General features: G+C 54.3%; 1 protein-coding gene across 9 annotated transcripts in view; it reads right to left on the reverse strand.

The window, feature by feature from the left end:
• ABR (ABR activator of RhoGEF and GTPase) overlaps positions 1 to 12,719 on the reverse strand; it is a 228,738-nt gene that overhangs the window by 53,863 nt on the left and 162,156 nt on the right. For all 9 annotated transcript variants that reach the window (XM_054535343.2, XM_024235376.3, XM_063718371.1 and 6 more), the window contains 4 exons: positions 9,486 to 9,607; positions 6,859 to 7,024; positions 1,568 to 1,690; positions 797 to 872 (listed from right to left, as the gene is read on the reverse strand). In XM_054535343.2, the coding sequence (XP_054391318.2) occupies positions 797 to 872; positions 1,568 to 1,690; positions 6,859 to 7,024; positions 9,486 to 9,607 (487 nt within the window). The remainder of the gene's footprint in view (positions 1 to 796; positions 873 to 1,567; positions 1,691 to 6,858; positions 7,025 to 9,485; positions 9,608 to 12,719) is intronic.

Here is a 12,719-nt window from a genome sequence, read left to right on the forward strand (position 1 = left end):
CTCCGCTTCCCGGATTCAAGGGATTCTCCTGCTTCAGTCTCCTGAGTAGCTGGGATTACAGGTGCATGCCACCACGCCTGGCTAATTTTTGTGTCTTTAGTAGAGACAGGGTTTCACCACGTTGCCCAGGCTGATCTCAAAACTCCTGACTGGGATTACAGGCGTGAGCCACCGCACCCAGCGTGTGTGTGTGTGTGTGTGTGTGTGTGTGTCCTGACTGGGATTACAGGCGTGAGCCACCACACCCAGCGTGTGTGTGTGTGTGTGTGTGTGTGTGTGTGTGTGTGTGTGTGTCCTGACTGGGATTACAGGCGTGAGCCACCACACCCAGCGTGTGTGTGTGTGTGTGTGTGTGTGTGTGTGTGTCCTGACTGGGATCACAGGTGTGAGCCACCGCACCCAGCGTGTGTGTGTGTGTGTGTGTGTGTGTGTGTGTGTGTGTGTGTGTGTGTGTGTGTGTGTCCTGACTGGGATCACAGGTGTGAGCCACCGCACCCAGCGTGTGTGTGCGTGTGTGCGTGCGTGCGTGCGTGTGTGTGTGTGTTAGAGAGAGACAGAAAGCCCAGGCTGGGCTCTGGGTCCAGTCCCAGGACTAAATCACCATGTCTTTAAGCCAATCAGTTAGATTCTTTGGGTCTCAATTAATCCGTACCATCCTTAAATACCCATCCCTGACACCTCTGAGGGTGACTGCGAGGACCAAAGACGTGATACTGGACATGAAACGCTTAGAAATACAAAAGGCCCATCATTGCCACAGACATCATCGGGGAGTGTGGAAGAGGCAGGAATTTACCCTTCTTCTGTAGTTTCTGAATTGCTTCTCTCCACTCTGACCTCTCGTAGTCCGAGGACAGGAGGAACAGGTAACTCTGAAGAGAGGAGACAAGAATAAAGTGGGTGACCACAGTCAGGCCAAGCATATTCCCAGATCCTGGGGACCCCAACAAAGCTCCTTTTATCTTTTTTTTTTTTTGAGACGGAGTCTCACTCTTGTTGCCCAGGCTCTACTGCAATGGCAAGATCTCAGCTCACTGCAACCTCCGCCTCCCGGGTTCACGCCATTCTCCTGCCTCAGCCTCCTGAGTAGCTGGGATTACAGGCGCCCGCCACCACACCCGGCTAATTTTTGTATTTTTAGTAGAGACGGGGTTTTGCCATGTTGGCCAGGCTGGTCTCAAACTCTTGACCTCAGGTGATTCGCCTGCCTCAGCCTCCCAAAGTGCTGGGATTACAGGCGTGAGCCACCTTGCCCAGCCCAAAGCTCCTCCTTATCCAGGCACGGCTGACCTTGCAGGAGGAGGTGGTGGGGGTGGTTGGGTGGGTGAAGGGGGAGCTCATTCCTGGGAAGCCAAGGTGACCGGAGCGGCTGTGCCAGGGATGGCCAGTAGAGGGCACTCATTCCACATAAGTGGGGAGAGCGAGTCAACAGCTGGAGCCACGGCAGCCTCCTTAGGAAGAGGGGGCCTGAGTTTCCGGTTCCTACAGGTCAGGGCCAGGAGCCACACAGTGGGCCACTCTGGACTAAGGAAGGGGCTGTCTTGGTCCCACCCCCACCCGTCCTGACCTTTCCATTCCGATTGTGGATCCTGAACGGGATTGTGGGGGAGTTGAGCAGCAGCAGGAACTCATTCTCAAACATCTTCTTCTTCAAGCGCTCGATGGCCCGGCTCTGACCTTTGTTGGCTTTCTGCAGGAGACAGGGACACAGAGGGTTTCCCTCACACTCGGGCCTTTCTCACGAGCAGCACTAAGCACGACACTCTGCTGTGTGTTAATCGTGCTCTTTACATTTTCCGTATTTCATGATGTTTTGACATCTTGTGGCAGGAGAGGTGGGTAGCTGGGTGAGAAGCTGCTCCCCCGCAGGGCTCGCTAATTCCTAAGACTCGGTGACGCCCTGTGAGCACAGCTTTCATACACACACCCACTGATCCAGAGCCCACGTCCCCATCCACCTTCTCTACCCGACGCTCACTCGCCAAGCCAGCATCTCCTCTGCCCCACGTCACCCAGGGCCAGGGACCAGGTCACTAGAGACCACCCCTCTAGCCCAGGGCTGCCAACATAACGGAAGCCAGCTGGTGCCAAGCCCTTTCCCTGCCCTGTTTCTCCACAGAAAAGCTGTGGCCACACTTTCTTTCCACTCCTGCCTCCTGTTCAAAGCTGGCGCCTCCCCACGTGGCCCTGTGCAGGGTGCTATGCCTCCTTCATCTTGGGAACCCTAAATAATACAAATATTACAGTAGCATTAGCCTCTCTGTACTGTCACTCTGCTGCCTCTACACATTAAATCCTGAGTACAGCAGAGACACCTGCTTAAAGAAACCTCGGACACCTTTCAGCCTCAAGCCCCACCTGCTAGCCTGGCACCCAGGCCCCCATGGCAGGGTTCTAGCCTCCCTGCCTGGCAGACAACCCACCCGGCCCCCTCGGCTCAGCCTCCCCCTCTCACCAGCCATTCATCCTCTGTGGGCAGAGCCTGCTCCCTCAATGTTCCAAGTTTCTGTTTCATAAAGAATCGCCTCCCTTTTATTAACCACCATTATGCTTCAAGTCTCAGCTCCCGAGGCCATCCCTCAAGCTCCTCAGTTAGAATTCATCTCTACAGTGTTTTGTTCTTTTTAACCGACTGGACTGGCAAAATTGTAATGAATGTTCACAGCCAGTGTTGTGACATTGTGGGGGACAGTCACCCTCACACACCGCAAGGGGAATGCCATCAGTCACAGCTTTTTCAGAGGTAAGCCTGTCAATTACGTGTACACTCACCCTGCCCTGACCTTCCCACCTGGAGGGAACCTACTGCAGAGACACCTGCAGTGATGTTTACTGTCGACTTGCCTGCTAAGAGCGAAGAATCAGAAACAATCCAAACATCCAAAAACATTTGTACGCAGCCAAGCGACAGAGCAGGATGCAGTTGTTAAAAAGAATCTGATACTGCCGGGCATGGTGGCTCATGCCTGTAATCCCAGCACTTTGGGAGGCCGAGGTGGGTGGATCGTTTGAGGTCAGGAGTTCGAGACCAGCCTGGCCAACATGGTGAAACCCCATCTCTACTAAAAATGCAACAACTACCGGGCTGGTGGTGGGCGCCTGTAATCCCAGCTACTCAGGAGGCCGAGGCACGAGAATTGCTTGAACCCGGGAGGCGGAAGTTCCAGTGAGCCAAAATCTCACCAGTGCACTCCTGCCTGGGTGACAGAGCGAGACTCCATTCAAAAAGAAATAAAAAGAGAATCTGATACATCCAAAGGGCTCAAAGACCCACTGTGGAGTGAAATGCTAACGTTGCAAAACAGCACACGTAGTCTAGTCTCATTGGACACACATGCGCGCACACACACACACGCAGGCACACACCAGTATAAGCAAAGAAGAGTTCAGAAGAATACACCTCAAACTGTCAGCAATGGGAGGCGGGTGGTGACCAGCTTTACCTTGTACATGCTGGTACTATGAGCATTTCTCATTATAACCAGCCAGTATTACATTGGTGATTAGAAAAAACATGAAAGTTTTAAAAATTATTATTAAAAGAACAAGGCCGCACGGTGGCTCACACCTGTAATCTCAGCACTTTGAGAGGCTGAGGCAGGCGGATCACGAGGTCAGGAGTTCAAGACCAGCCTGGCCAACATGGTGAAACCCCGTCTCTACTAAAAATACAAAGAATTAGCTGGGCGTGGTGGCGGATGCCTGTAATCCCAGCTGCTCAGGAGGCTGAGGTAGAAGAATTGCTTGAACCCGGGAGATGGAGGTTGCAGTGAGCCGAGATTGTGCCACTGCACTCCAGCCTGGGTGACAGTGACAGAGTGAGACTCCATCTCAAAAACAAACAAACAAACAAACAAAAAAAACCAAATCACTGCTTCTTCTGTGAGTCAGAGGATGGCACCTGTGCCTCTCCAGTGACTCACATGTGCCACACACTGTGGTCAGCAAGGGGCGTGTCTGCCTCCTCCACTGGACAGGGATATCCATGAGGCACCCGGCACACCTCAGGCAGTGCAGCCAGTGGGGCTCAGTGAGTGATGACTTGACTGGGCACAAGGCCATGTCTGCACAGCTGGGGCAACGGTCGGGGGCAGGAAGCCTCCCAGGGGCGGGTGGGAAACAGGCATGCAGGATGCTCCCGGGTGGGGACTGTGGGCAGGGCCCAGCCGTTCAGGAGGGGGACAGCTGTGCTGGCAAGGGAGCCCTGTGGGCAGATGTACCCCAAGTTGGACCCTCCGTCCTAGGACATCCCCCAGCCCTGAACATTCCTGGGGCTGTAATGGTGATCTTGCTTTCCCCTGTTCAAAGGGAGATGCTTGAGTTGAAAGAACCCTCAGAGAGGCCATCTGGTCATGTTTTCTTCAATAATTGTTTGTTTACTACTTTTTTTTTTTTTTTTTTTTTGAGATGGAGTCCCACTCACTCTGTTGCCCAGGCTGGAGTGCAGTGGCACGATCTCGGCTCACTGCAACCTCCATCTCCCGGGTTCACACAATTCTCCTGCCTCAGCCTCCCACGTGGCTGGGATTACAGGCACCCACCACCACACCCGGCTAATTTTTGTATTTTTCATAGAGACAGGGCTTCACAACATTAGCCAGGCTGGTCTTGAACTCCTGGCCTCAAGTGACCCACCTGCCTCGGCCTCCCAAAGTGCTGGGATTACTGGCATAAACCACCGTGCTGGACCCTAAGTACCTATTTTTTAAGTGTTGAATATTAGGAACACGGAACAGAAGAAAATAGCACTGTCACTGGAGTTCAAATTCTAGCGGGGAAGAGAGGAGGCTGACAATGCAATTACAATTCAGTAGCATTTAAGCAACGCCACAGGATCTGGGGACAGGGCACCCAACCCAGACTGTGGTGGGGGGGGGTGTCAGGGAAGCTTCCCAGGGGTGGTGAGGCCTAAGCTGAACCTGAGAGGTGAGAAAAACAGACCAAGCTGACCAGACCACTCCAGGCCCTTCCTGCAACTCCGGGGAGGCTCCTCCTGTGGTGCCTTCCTCTAGCACTGCTGATATGTGCACTGAGGCTATGCATGTTCCTCTAAACACTTGTTACGTGAACTGAGGGCTATAAATGTTCCTCTAGACACTGTTTTTATGTGCACTGAGGGGTATACACGTTCCTCTAGACACCGCTGTTATGTGCGCTGAGGGCTATGCATGTTCCTCTAGACACTGTTGTTGAGTATGTGAACTGAGGGCCATGCATGTTCCTCTAGACACTGTTGTTATGTGCACTGAGGGCTATACATGTTCCTCTAGACACTGTTGTTATGTGCACTGAGGGCTATGCATGTTCCTCTAGACACTGGGCTATGCATGTTCCTCTAGACACTGTTGTTATGTGAACTGAGGGCTATGCATGTTCCTCTAAACAGCAGTTTGGCTGCATCCATGGGTACTGGTATTGAGTACGCGCATTTCCAGGCAGCTGTAAACAGTTTGCAGTTCCCATTTTGAATTTTGATTTCCTCTTTACCTTGTCAGTTTGAACTTTCCAAACCAATACTCTTTTTTTTTTTTTTTTTTTTTTGAGACAGAGTCTCACTCTGTTGCTCAGGCTGGAGTGCAGTGGCGCAATCTCAGCTCAGTGCAACCTCTGCCTCCCAGGTTCAAGCAATTCTCCTGTCTCAGCCTCCTGAGTAGCTGGGATTACAGGCGCAAGCCACCACGCCAGGCTAATTTTGCATTTTCAGCAGAGACGGGGTTTCACCATGTTGGCCAGGCTGGTCTCAAACTCCTGACCTCAGGTGACCTGCCTGCCTGGGCCTCCTAAAGTGCTGGGATTACAGGCATGATCCACCGCGCCTGGATAATTTTGTATTTTTAGTAGACATGGATTTTTACCATGTTGGCCAGGCTGATCTTGAACTCCTGACCTCAGGCGATCCACCCACCTCAGCCTCCCAAAGTTCTGGGATTAAAGGTGTGAGCCACTGCACCCAGGCTGACCAATATTCTTGTTCACTTCTAATCTTACTCCACTGTGGTCTGTGAACATGACTTGTATGCTATCAACTTGTAGAAAAATTTTGAGATTTCCTTAGTGGCCTATTATAGGATAAATGTGAATGTCCCAAACGTGTGTGAAAAGAATCTCAGTTTTCTGTCAGGACACAAGCTTCTCTGCATTTTTAAGTCAAGCATGTTAATTGTGGCATTCAGGTCCTCTCTCTCCTTATTTATTTGCCTACTTGATCTGTCAGTTTCTGAGAGGCCTCCCAGGTCTTTTTCCTTGCACAGGTCCTGCTTTTCCTTACAAAAGCCTGCTTTTTCTTCTCTTGCTTCCCCCTACCTCCACTTTTTTTTTTTTTTTTTTTTTGACAGCATCTCGTTCTATTGCCCAGGCTGGAGTGCAATGGCATGATCTTGGCTCACTGCAACCTCCACCTCCCGGGTTCAAGCCATTCTCCTGCCTCAGCCTCCCGAGTAGCTGGGATTACAGGTGCCCACCACCGCACCCTGCTAATTTTTGTACTTTTAGTAGAGACAGGGTTTTGCCACACTGGCCAGGCTAGTCTCAAACTCCTGGCCTCAAGTGATCCGCCTGCCTTGGCCTCCCAAAGTGCTGGGATTACAGGTGGGAGCCACTGCACCCGGCTACTTGCATCCCCTTTCTATTGTGTTCAACATGCACTGCTTTCCAGGGCACTTTCCATGTTAGCCCCATGAAATCCTGAGCACTGACCCCCTCGATCTGCTCGGAGCTACTGTAGTCGGGGTCTTTCCCTTAGTAACTACATACTCAAGGCTCCCTCTCAAACTCTCAAATCTTACAACTTCCCGCCTCCACCTCCCCCAGCACAGCTGGCTCAAAGGGCCCCAGGCTCAAATACCAAGCTCTGCTCACCTCCTTCTGGATTTCACTCTTGAGGGCAGAGATCTTCATCTTCATGTCCTCTAGCTCATGGTCTGGGAAGGGGTGCACCTGGGGGCTGGCCTCAGACTCCTCGGGGGATGGAAACACCAGGTCGGCCAGGGGGATGTACCACTTACAGTCATACTGCTGGTGCTTCCTGCAAACGAGCCAGAGGAAGCCATGAGCCAGAGGGAGCCTGGCTCTTCCAGCCTCCACTCCTGGGTCCAGAACCACAGAACCACTGACAGGAGTAGACTGAGAACTCGCCAGAAGCAAGAACGATCCCTGCTGCTGAGAAGCCTGATTGGGAAACACACACGTGGAGTGATGAAAGCTGGGTTCTGGGGTCCACCCCGCCTGCAGGGAGCAACTCCGCCCCTTCACCTTACCAGGCTTCTGGCCCAGATGACTCATGTTGTCAAACATCCCAAACCACTTAGGTATCAAGAAGAGCGAAGCCCTCCTGGCTGGGCTCGCATTTTCCTATTCCCCACCACAATCCCCTCCCTCCCTTCTAGACTATCCGTGTTCAATATCCTTCAGGCTAGCAATGGAATACAGGTGTTATTCCGAATGCCACCTCTTATCGAGAGGTCACGTGGGTCAACACTGGGTGGAGGATTACAAAGCCATATCCAAGTCTAGCAAGAAAGTGTGCCCTAGTTGATTGGTAATGTCTGCCATGGCAAAGGATGACAGGCAGAGGCATATGTGATTAGTAATGTCTGCATGGCAAAGGACGACAGGCAGAGGCATGTGTGCTTATTGTCGCCATCTCTGCCTCAGAACTATCTCAAACATGATCTAGTTCCAGGGAGTCATGTCCTTTATTATTATTATTTTTTTAATTATTTTTATTTTGTGAGATGGAGTTTTGCTCTTGTTGCCCAAGCTGGAGTGCAATGGTGCGATCTCCACTCACTCCAACCTCTGCCTCCAGGGTTCAAGCGATTCTCCTACCTCAGCCTCCCGAGTAGCTGGGATTATAGGTGCCTGCCATCACACCCGGCTAATTTTTATACTTTCAGTAGAGACGGAGTTTTGCCATGTTGGCCAGGCTGGTCTCAAACTCCTGATCCCAGGTGATCCACCTGCCTTGGCCTCCCAAATTGCTGGGATTACAGGCATAAGCCACCGCGCCCAGCCAGTCATCCCTTTATTGAAGTTCATAATAATCAATCCTTCCTGTAGGACTCAGATTTGCACTTCTCATTCTGACCCTTGAGTGTTGTGGTGGGCGCATGGCTTGCTCCCCCTGAGCTATACTTGGGGGCACAGCCAGCCAGGGAGGGCTGAAGGGAGAGGTAGGATAGCCTGGTGGTATAATGCACTGGCTTTGGAGTCCCCTGTGCTGTACTTGGGGGCACAGCCAGCCAGGGAGGGCTGAAGGGAGAGGCAAGATAGCCTGGTGGTAAACGAGTCCCATAGACACGGGTTTGAATCCAGACTGCCGCTTCTCAGCCGTGAGAAGGGGTGTTCTTGGCACATCGCAGGTGATCACTAAGTGTGGGTGGAAGAATGTGTGAATGAACGCAGAATGAGCCTCTCTGCTCAAGGCACAGAGCAGACCCACATTCCCGGGTAGAGAGGAGGAGGCAAAAAGGAGCTTGCACGTCAGCTTGGGGTTCCAGTCCCACCTGTGCCTCTAGCTGTGCAAGCTCGGGCCGCTTATTTACCTTCTCCAAGACTCTTCTCTCATCTATGATAAGGGAACAACAGTCGCTACTTTGTGGAGGTGGTGGGAGGACTAGAAATCATGTATTCAAAGCATGTATCATGGCACCTGGCATGGCCTAAACCCTCAATAAGTAGTAGCAGGAGACGTGGTGAATATTCACAGCACTGCAGTTAACAGAAATTCAGAGATGTCTAATAAAAGGAGAATGCTTAAGTAGACGATGGCACATCCACTGGTAACATCGTGCAGGAAAGTAAAAGGATGATTATGAAGATGAGGCAGCAACAGGGAAAATGCTTATGACACGAAATAGAAACAGCAGAGCCCCAAATTGGGCATTCACTGTGATTACGACTGTGTGAAGAAACATGAGAACATTTAAAAACAGGGAAGGAAGCAGCGTGGCAGGAGGCGGACCTCATGCTTCAGTGGGGGACGGGGTTTCCTCCAATGTCCTTATATTATCTTTATAATTAAAAACATGACTTACTTTCAGGAAAAAAGGCTATGTAGTGAAATTAAGTTAATTAATATAGTTTTTAAAAGGAAAAAACCGGCCAGGTGCAGTGGCTCATGCCTGTAATCCCAGCACTTTGGGAGGCCGAGGCGGGCAGATCACCTGAGGTCAGGAGTTCGAGACCAGCCTGGCCAACATGGCAAAACCCCGTCTCTACTAAAAATACAAAAATTAGCCAGTCATGGTGGCGTGGCAGTGGGCACCTCTAATCCCAGCTACTCAGGAGGCTGAGGCAGGAGAATCGCTTGAACCCGGGAGGCAGAGGTTGCAGTGAGCCAAGATCACACCACTGCACCTCCAGCCTGGGCAACAGAGCAAGACCCTGTCTCAAAAGAAAAAAACCCACAAAGTTGCTGAAGGCTCCATGGGTGGCAGGGTCCGGCCTCTCTCCCGCACCCCGTGCCCCTGGACCCGCACACTCACCCTGCAGAGGTCTTCTTCAGCTTGGCACACAGTAGGACATCGGTAAAGAGGAAGACATGCCGCAGCTTCCGGGAGCTCTCCGACACTTCCACCAGGAAGCCGTCCTTCACCAGCTGTCGCGTCTGAGGGAGATGGCAGACCCCCCCCCAGCCTGCTCAGAGGGGAGTGCGGCCGAGGGCAGAGCCTGCACGCGGGGGCACGGCCAGCCAGGGAGGGCTGGACCGAGGGGCGGCATAGCCTGTCATCCCTTAACCAAAGGTGGTTCAAGCACTGCCTTCGGCGTCACATGGACGTGCGTTTGAATCCCAACAGGCTTCTCAGCTGTGATCTCAGGCGGGCTCCCTGACCTCTCTGAATCCCAGATTCACCTTCTGTAAAGTGCGGATGGTGACGTCTGCCTCATGAGGTGACTCATTGAGATGGTGCGTGTGAAAGAGCACAGTGCCTGGCACATCAAGCGTGTGCAATGCACGGGGCTCTCCGCAGCTACCCCCGGAGCCCCCTGCCCAGGATGACCCAGTTTCTCCACCCTGGGGCACGAACATCCCCGTCTGCAATCCCTCCCGACCGCGGCGGAGAACTTCATCTAGTCCCGGCTCAACCGAGACCCGAGACCCGCTCAGGCCTGTCCGTGCTACTCCTCCCCGGCTTCTCCAGCCCCCTGGGGATGAGACCTGGGCCGTCCAGCCTGGGGCTGCAGCAGTGTCCAGAGGGGACCTGCAGCCAACTCTAACCTGGGCTCTGGGTTTCTGCTCTGCGTGGGATTTCCAGAGTTTCCAACCCCCGCTCAGAGCCAGTGGGCCGTCCCAATCTGTCCCAGCCTTTCCTGTATGATACACGGTGTGACCTACATCTGCTGTAATATGTACGTGAGCGTATTCAAAGTATACAATTAAGATGACCGAGGCCAGGTGCGGTGGCTCACACCTGTCATCCCAGCAATTTGGGAGGCCGAGGCGGGCGGATCACCTAAGGTCAGGAGTTCGAGACCAGCCTGGCCAACGTGGCGAAACCCCGTCTCTACTAAAAATATAAAAATTAGCCGAGCATGGTGACACCTGCCTGTAATCTTAGCTACTCGGGAGGCTGAGGCAGGAGAACTGCTTGAACCCAGAGGGTGGAGGCTGCAGTGAGCTGAGACTGTGCCATTGCACTCCAGCCTGGACGATGGAGTGAGACTCAGTCTCAAAAAAAGGATGACCGAAAACTGAGGGTACGCTAAGCTCTCTGGAGATTTTTCAGATATCCCCAGAGTAAAACAGACGAGGGGATCCCCAAACGCTGCACATCAGCCCCAGGAGCCGCACAGAATCGGCTTTCTCTGCCCAGTGGACACTCTCCAGGCCTGTCCCTCACCACTTTCTCCCCAGGAGACCCTGGGGGCCCGTAAACAGACCAGAGGAGCAGACACCCTGTCAGCCCCACTCGTAATGGCCGCCTAATGGCCTCCCCTGGACAGGAAGCCTTTCACCTGGGCCCGGCTGCCAACCCACGAGGGCAACTGTCCCTCTCATGCTTCCTGGTACTCCCCTCGCTGGGCTGTCCCCACCCTTGCACCAAGAAGGGCCCCCAGGGAACGGCTGTCCCACATGCAGGTGCCCACTGGACATTCCGACAACCTGGACGGCCTCCACCACCTCCAGCACCAGCCTTTCCTGCTGCGGGCTCCCCCCAAGCTACTGCGCGTGCAGGCCGAGCTGAAGCAGCTCCAAGCTCCTGCTCCCTTTGCTTCCCAGGGGACCCCGACAGCATCACACTGGCCAGAGGCAGGTGTCTGCATTCAAGAACGAGGCACCCGGAGGCCACTTCCCCGGCGTGGGCCTCCAGACAGCCCCAGGTGAGGAATCCAGCTCTGACACCTGTGGCTGAAAGACTGCGTGGTGGACCTGGAGAGACTCCCCAGCCTCAGGTTCTTCTTCTGGCTCACTGGATTGTTATTATTATTTTTGAGACGAAGTCTCACTCTGTTGCCAGGCTGGAGTGCAGCGGTGCGATCTTGGCTCACTGCAAGCTCCGCCTCCCGGGTTCAAGCAATTCTCCTGCCTCAGCCTCCTGAGTAGCTGGGATTACAGGCGCCCGCCACCACGCCCAGCTAATTTTTGTATTTTTAGTAGAGACGGGGCTTCACCATGTTGGCCAGGCTGGTCTTGAACTCCTACCTCAAGTGATCCACCTGTCTCGGCCTCCCAAAGTGCTGGGATTACAGGTGTGAGCCACCGCACCCGGCCTCCCTAGATTATTATGAGGATTAATGAGACACTGGACTTAAAGCTCTCAGCCTAGGGCCTGGAATGCTGCAGATCATCAGGGTGACCAAGGACTGAAGACCTCTCCTTGGCTGGGAATGGGGAATCAGGGCTGGAGAGGCAGGAGGCACCCGGTGCTGCCTCTGTGTGAGAGAAGGGGACGAGGGACCTGCCGCCTGTGTGTGAGAGAAGGGGACGATGGATCTGCCGCCTGTGTGTGAGAGAAGGGGACGACAGACCTGCCGCCTGTGTATGAGAGAAGGGGACGAGGGATCTGCTGCCTGTGTGTAAGAGAAGGGGACGAGGGACCTGCCACCTGTGTGTATGAGAAGGGGAGGAGGGATCTGCCACCTGTGCGTGAGAGAAGGGGACGAGGGACCTGCCGCCCGTGCGTGAGAGAAGGGGACGAGGGACCTGCCGCCCGTGCGTGAGAGAAGGGGAGGAGGGACCTGCCGCCCGTGCGTGAGAGAAGGGGACGAGGGACCTGCCGCCCGTGCGTGAGAGAAGGGGACGAGGGACCTGCCGCCCGTGCGTGAGAGAAGGGGACGAGGGACCTGCCGCCCGTGCGTGAGAGAAGGGGACGAGGGACCTGCCGCCCGTGCGTGAGAGAAGGGGACGAGGGACCTGCCGCCCGTGCGTGAGAGAAGGGGACGAGGGACCTGCCGCCCGTGCGTGAGAGAAGGGGACGAGGGACCTGCCGCCCGTGCGTGAGAGAAGGGGACGAGGGACCTGCCGCCCGTGCGTGAGAGAAGGGGACGAGGGACCTGCCGCCCGTGCGTGAGAGAAGGGGACGAGGGACCTGCCGCCCGTGCGTGAGGGAAGGGGACGAGGGACCTGCCGCCCGTGCGTGAGGGAAGGGGACGAGGGACCTGCCGCCCGTGCGTGTGAGAAGGGGACGAGGGACCTGCCGCCCGTGCGTGAGAGAAGGGGACGAGGGATCTGCCGCCCGTGCGTGAGAGAAGGGGACGAGGGATCTGCCGCCCGTGTG

The sequence above is a fragment of the Pongo abelii genome, chromosome 19, assembly GCF_028885655.2.
Source record: "Pongo abelii isolate AG06213 chromosome 19, NHGRI_mPonAbe1-v2.0_pri, whole genome shotgun sequence".
Classification (NCBI taxonomy): domain Eukaryota; kingdom Metazoa; phylum Chordata; class Mammalia; order Primates; family Hominidae; genus Pongo; species Pongo abelii.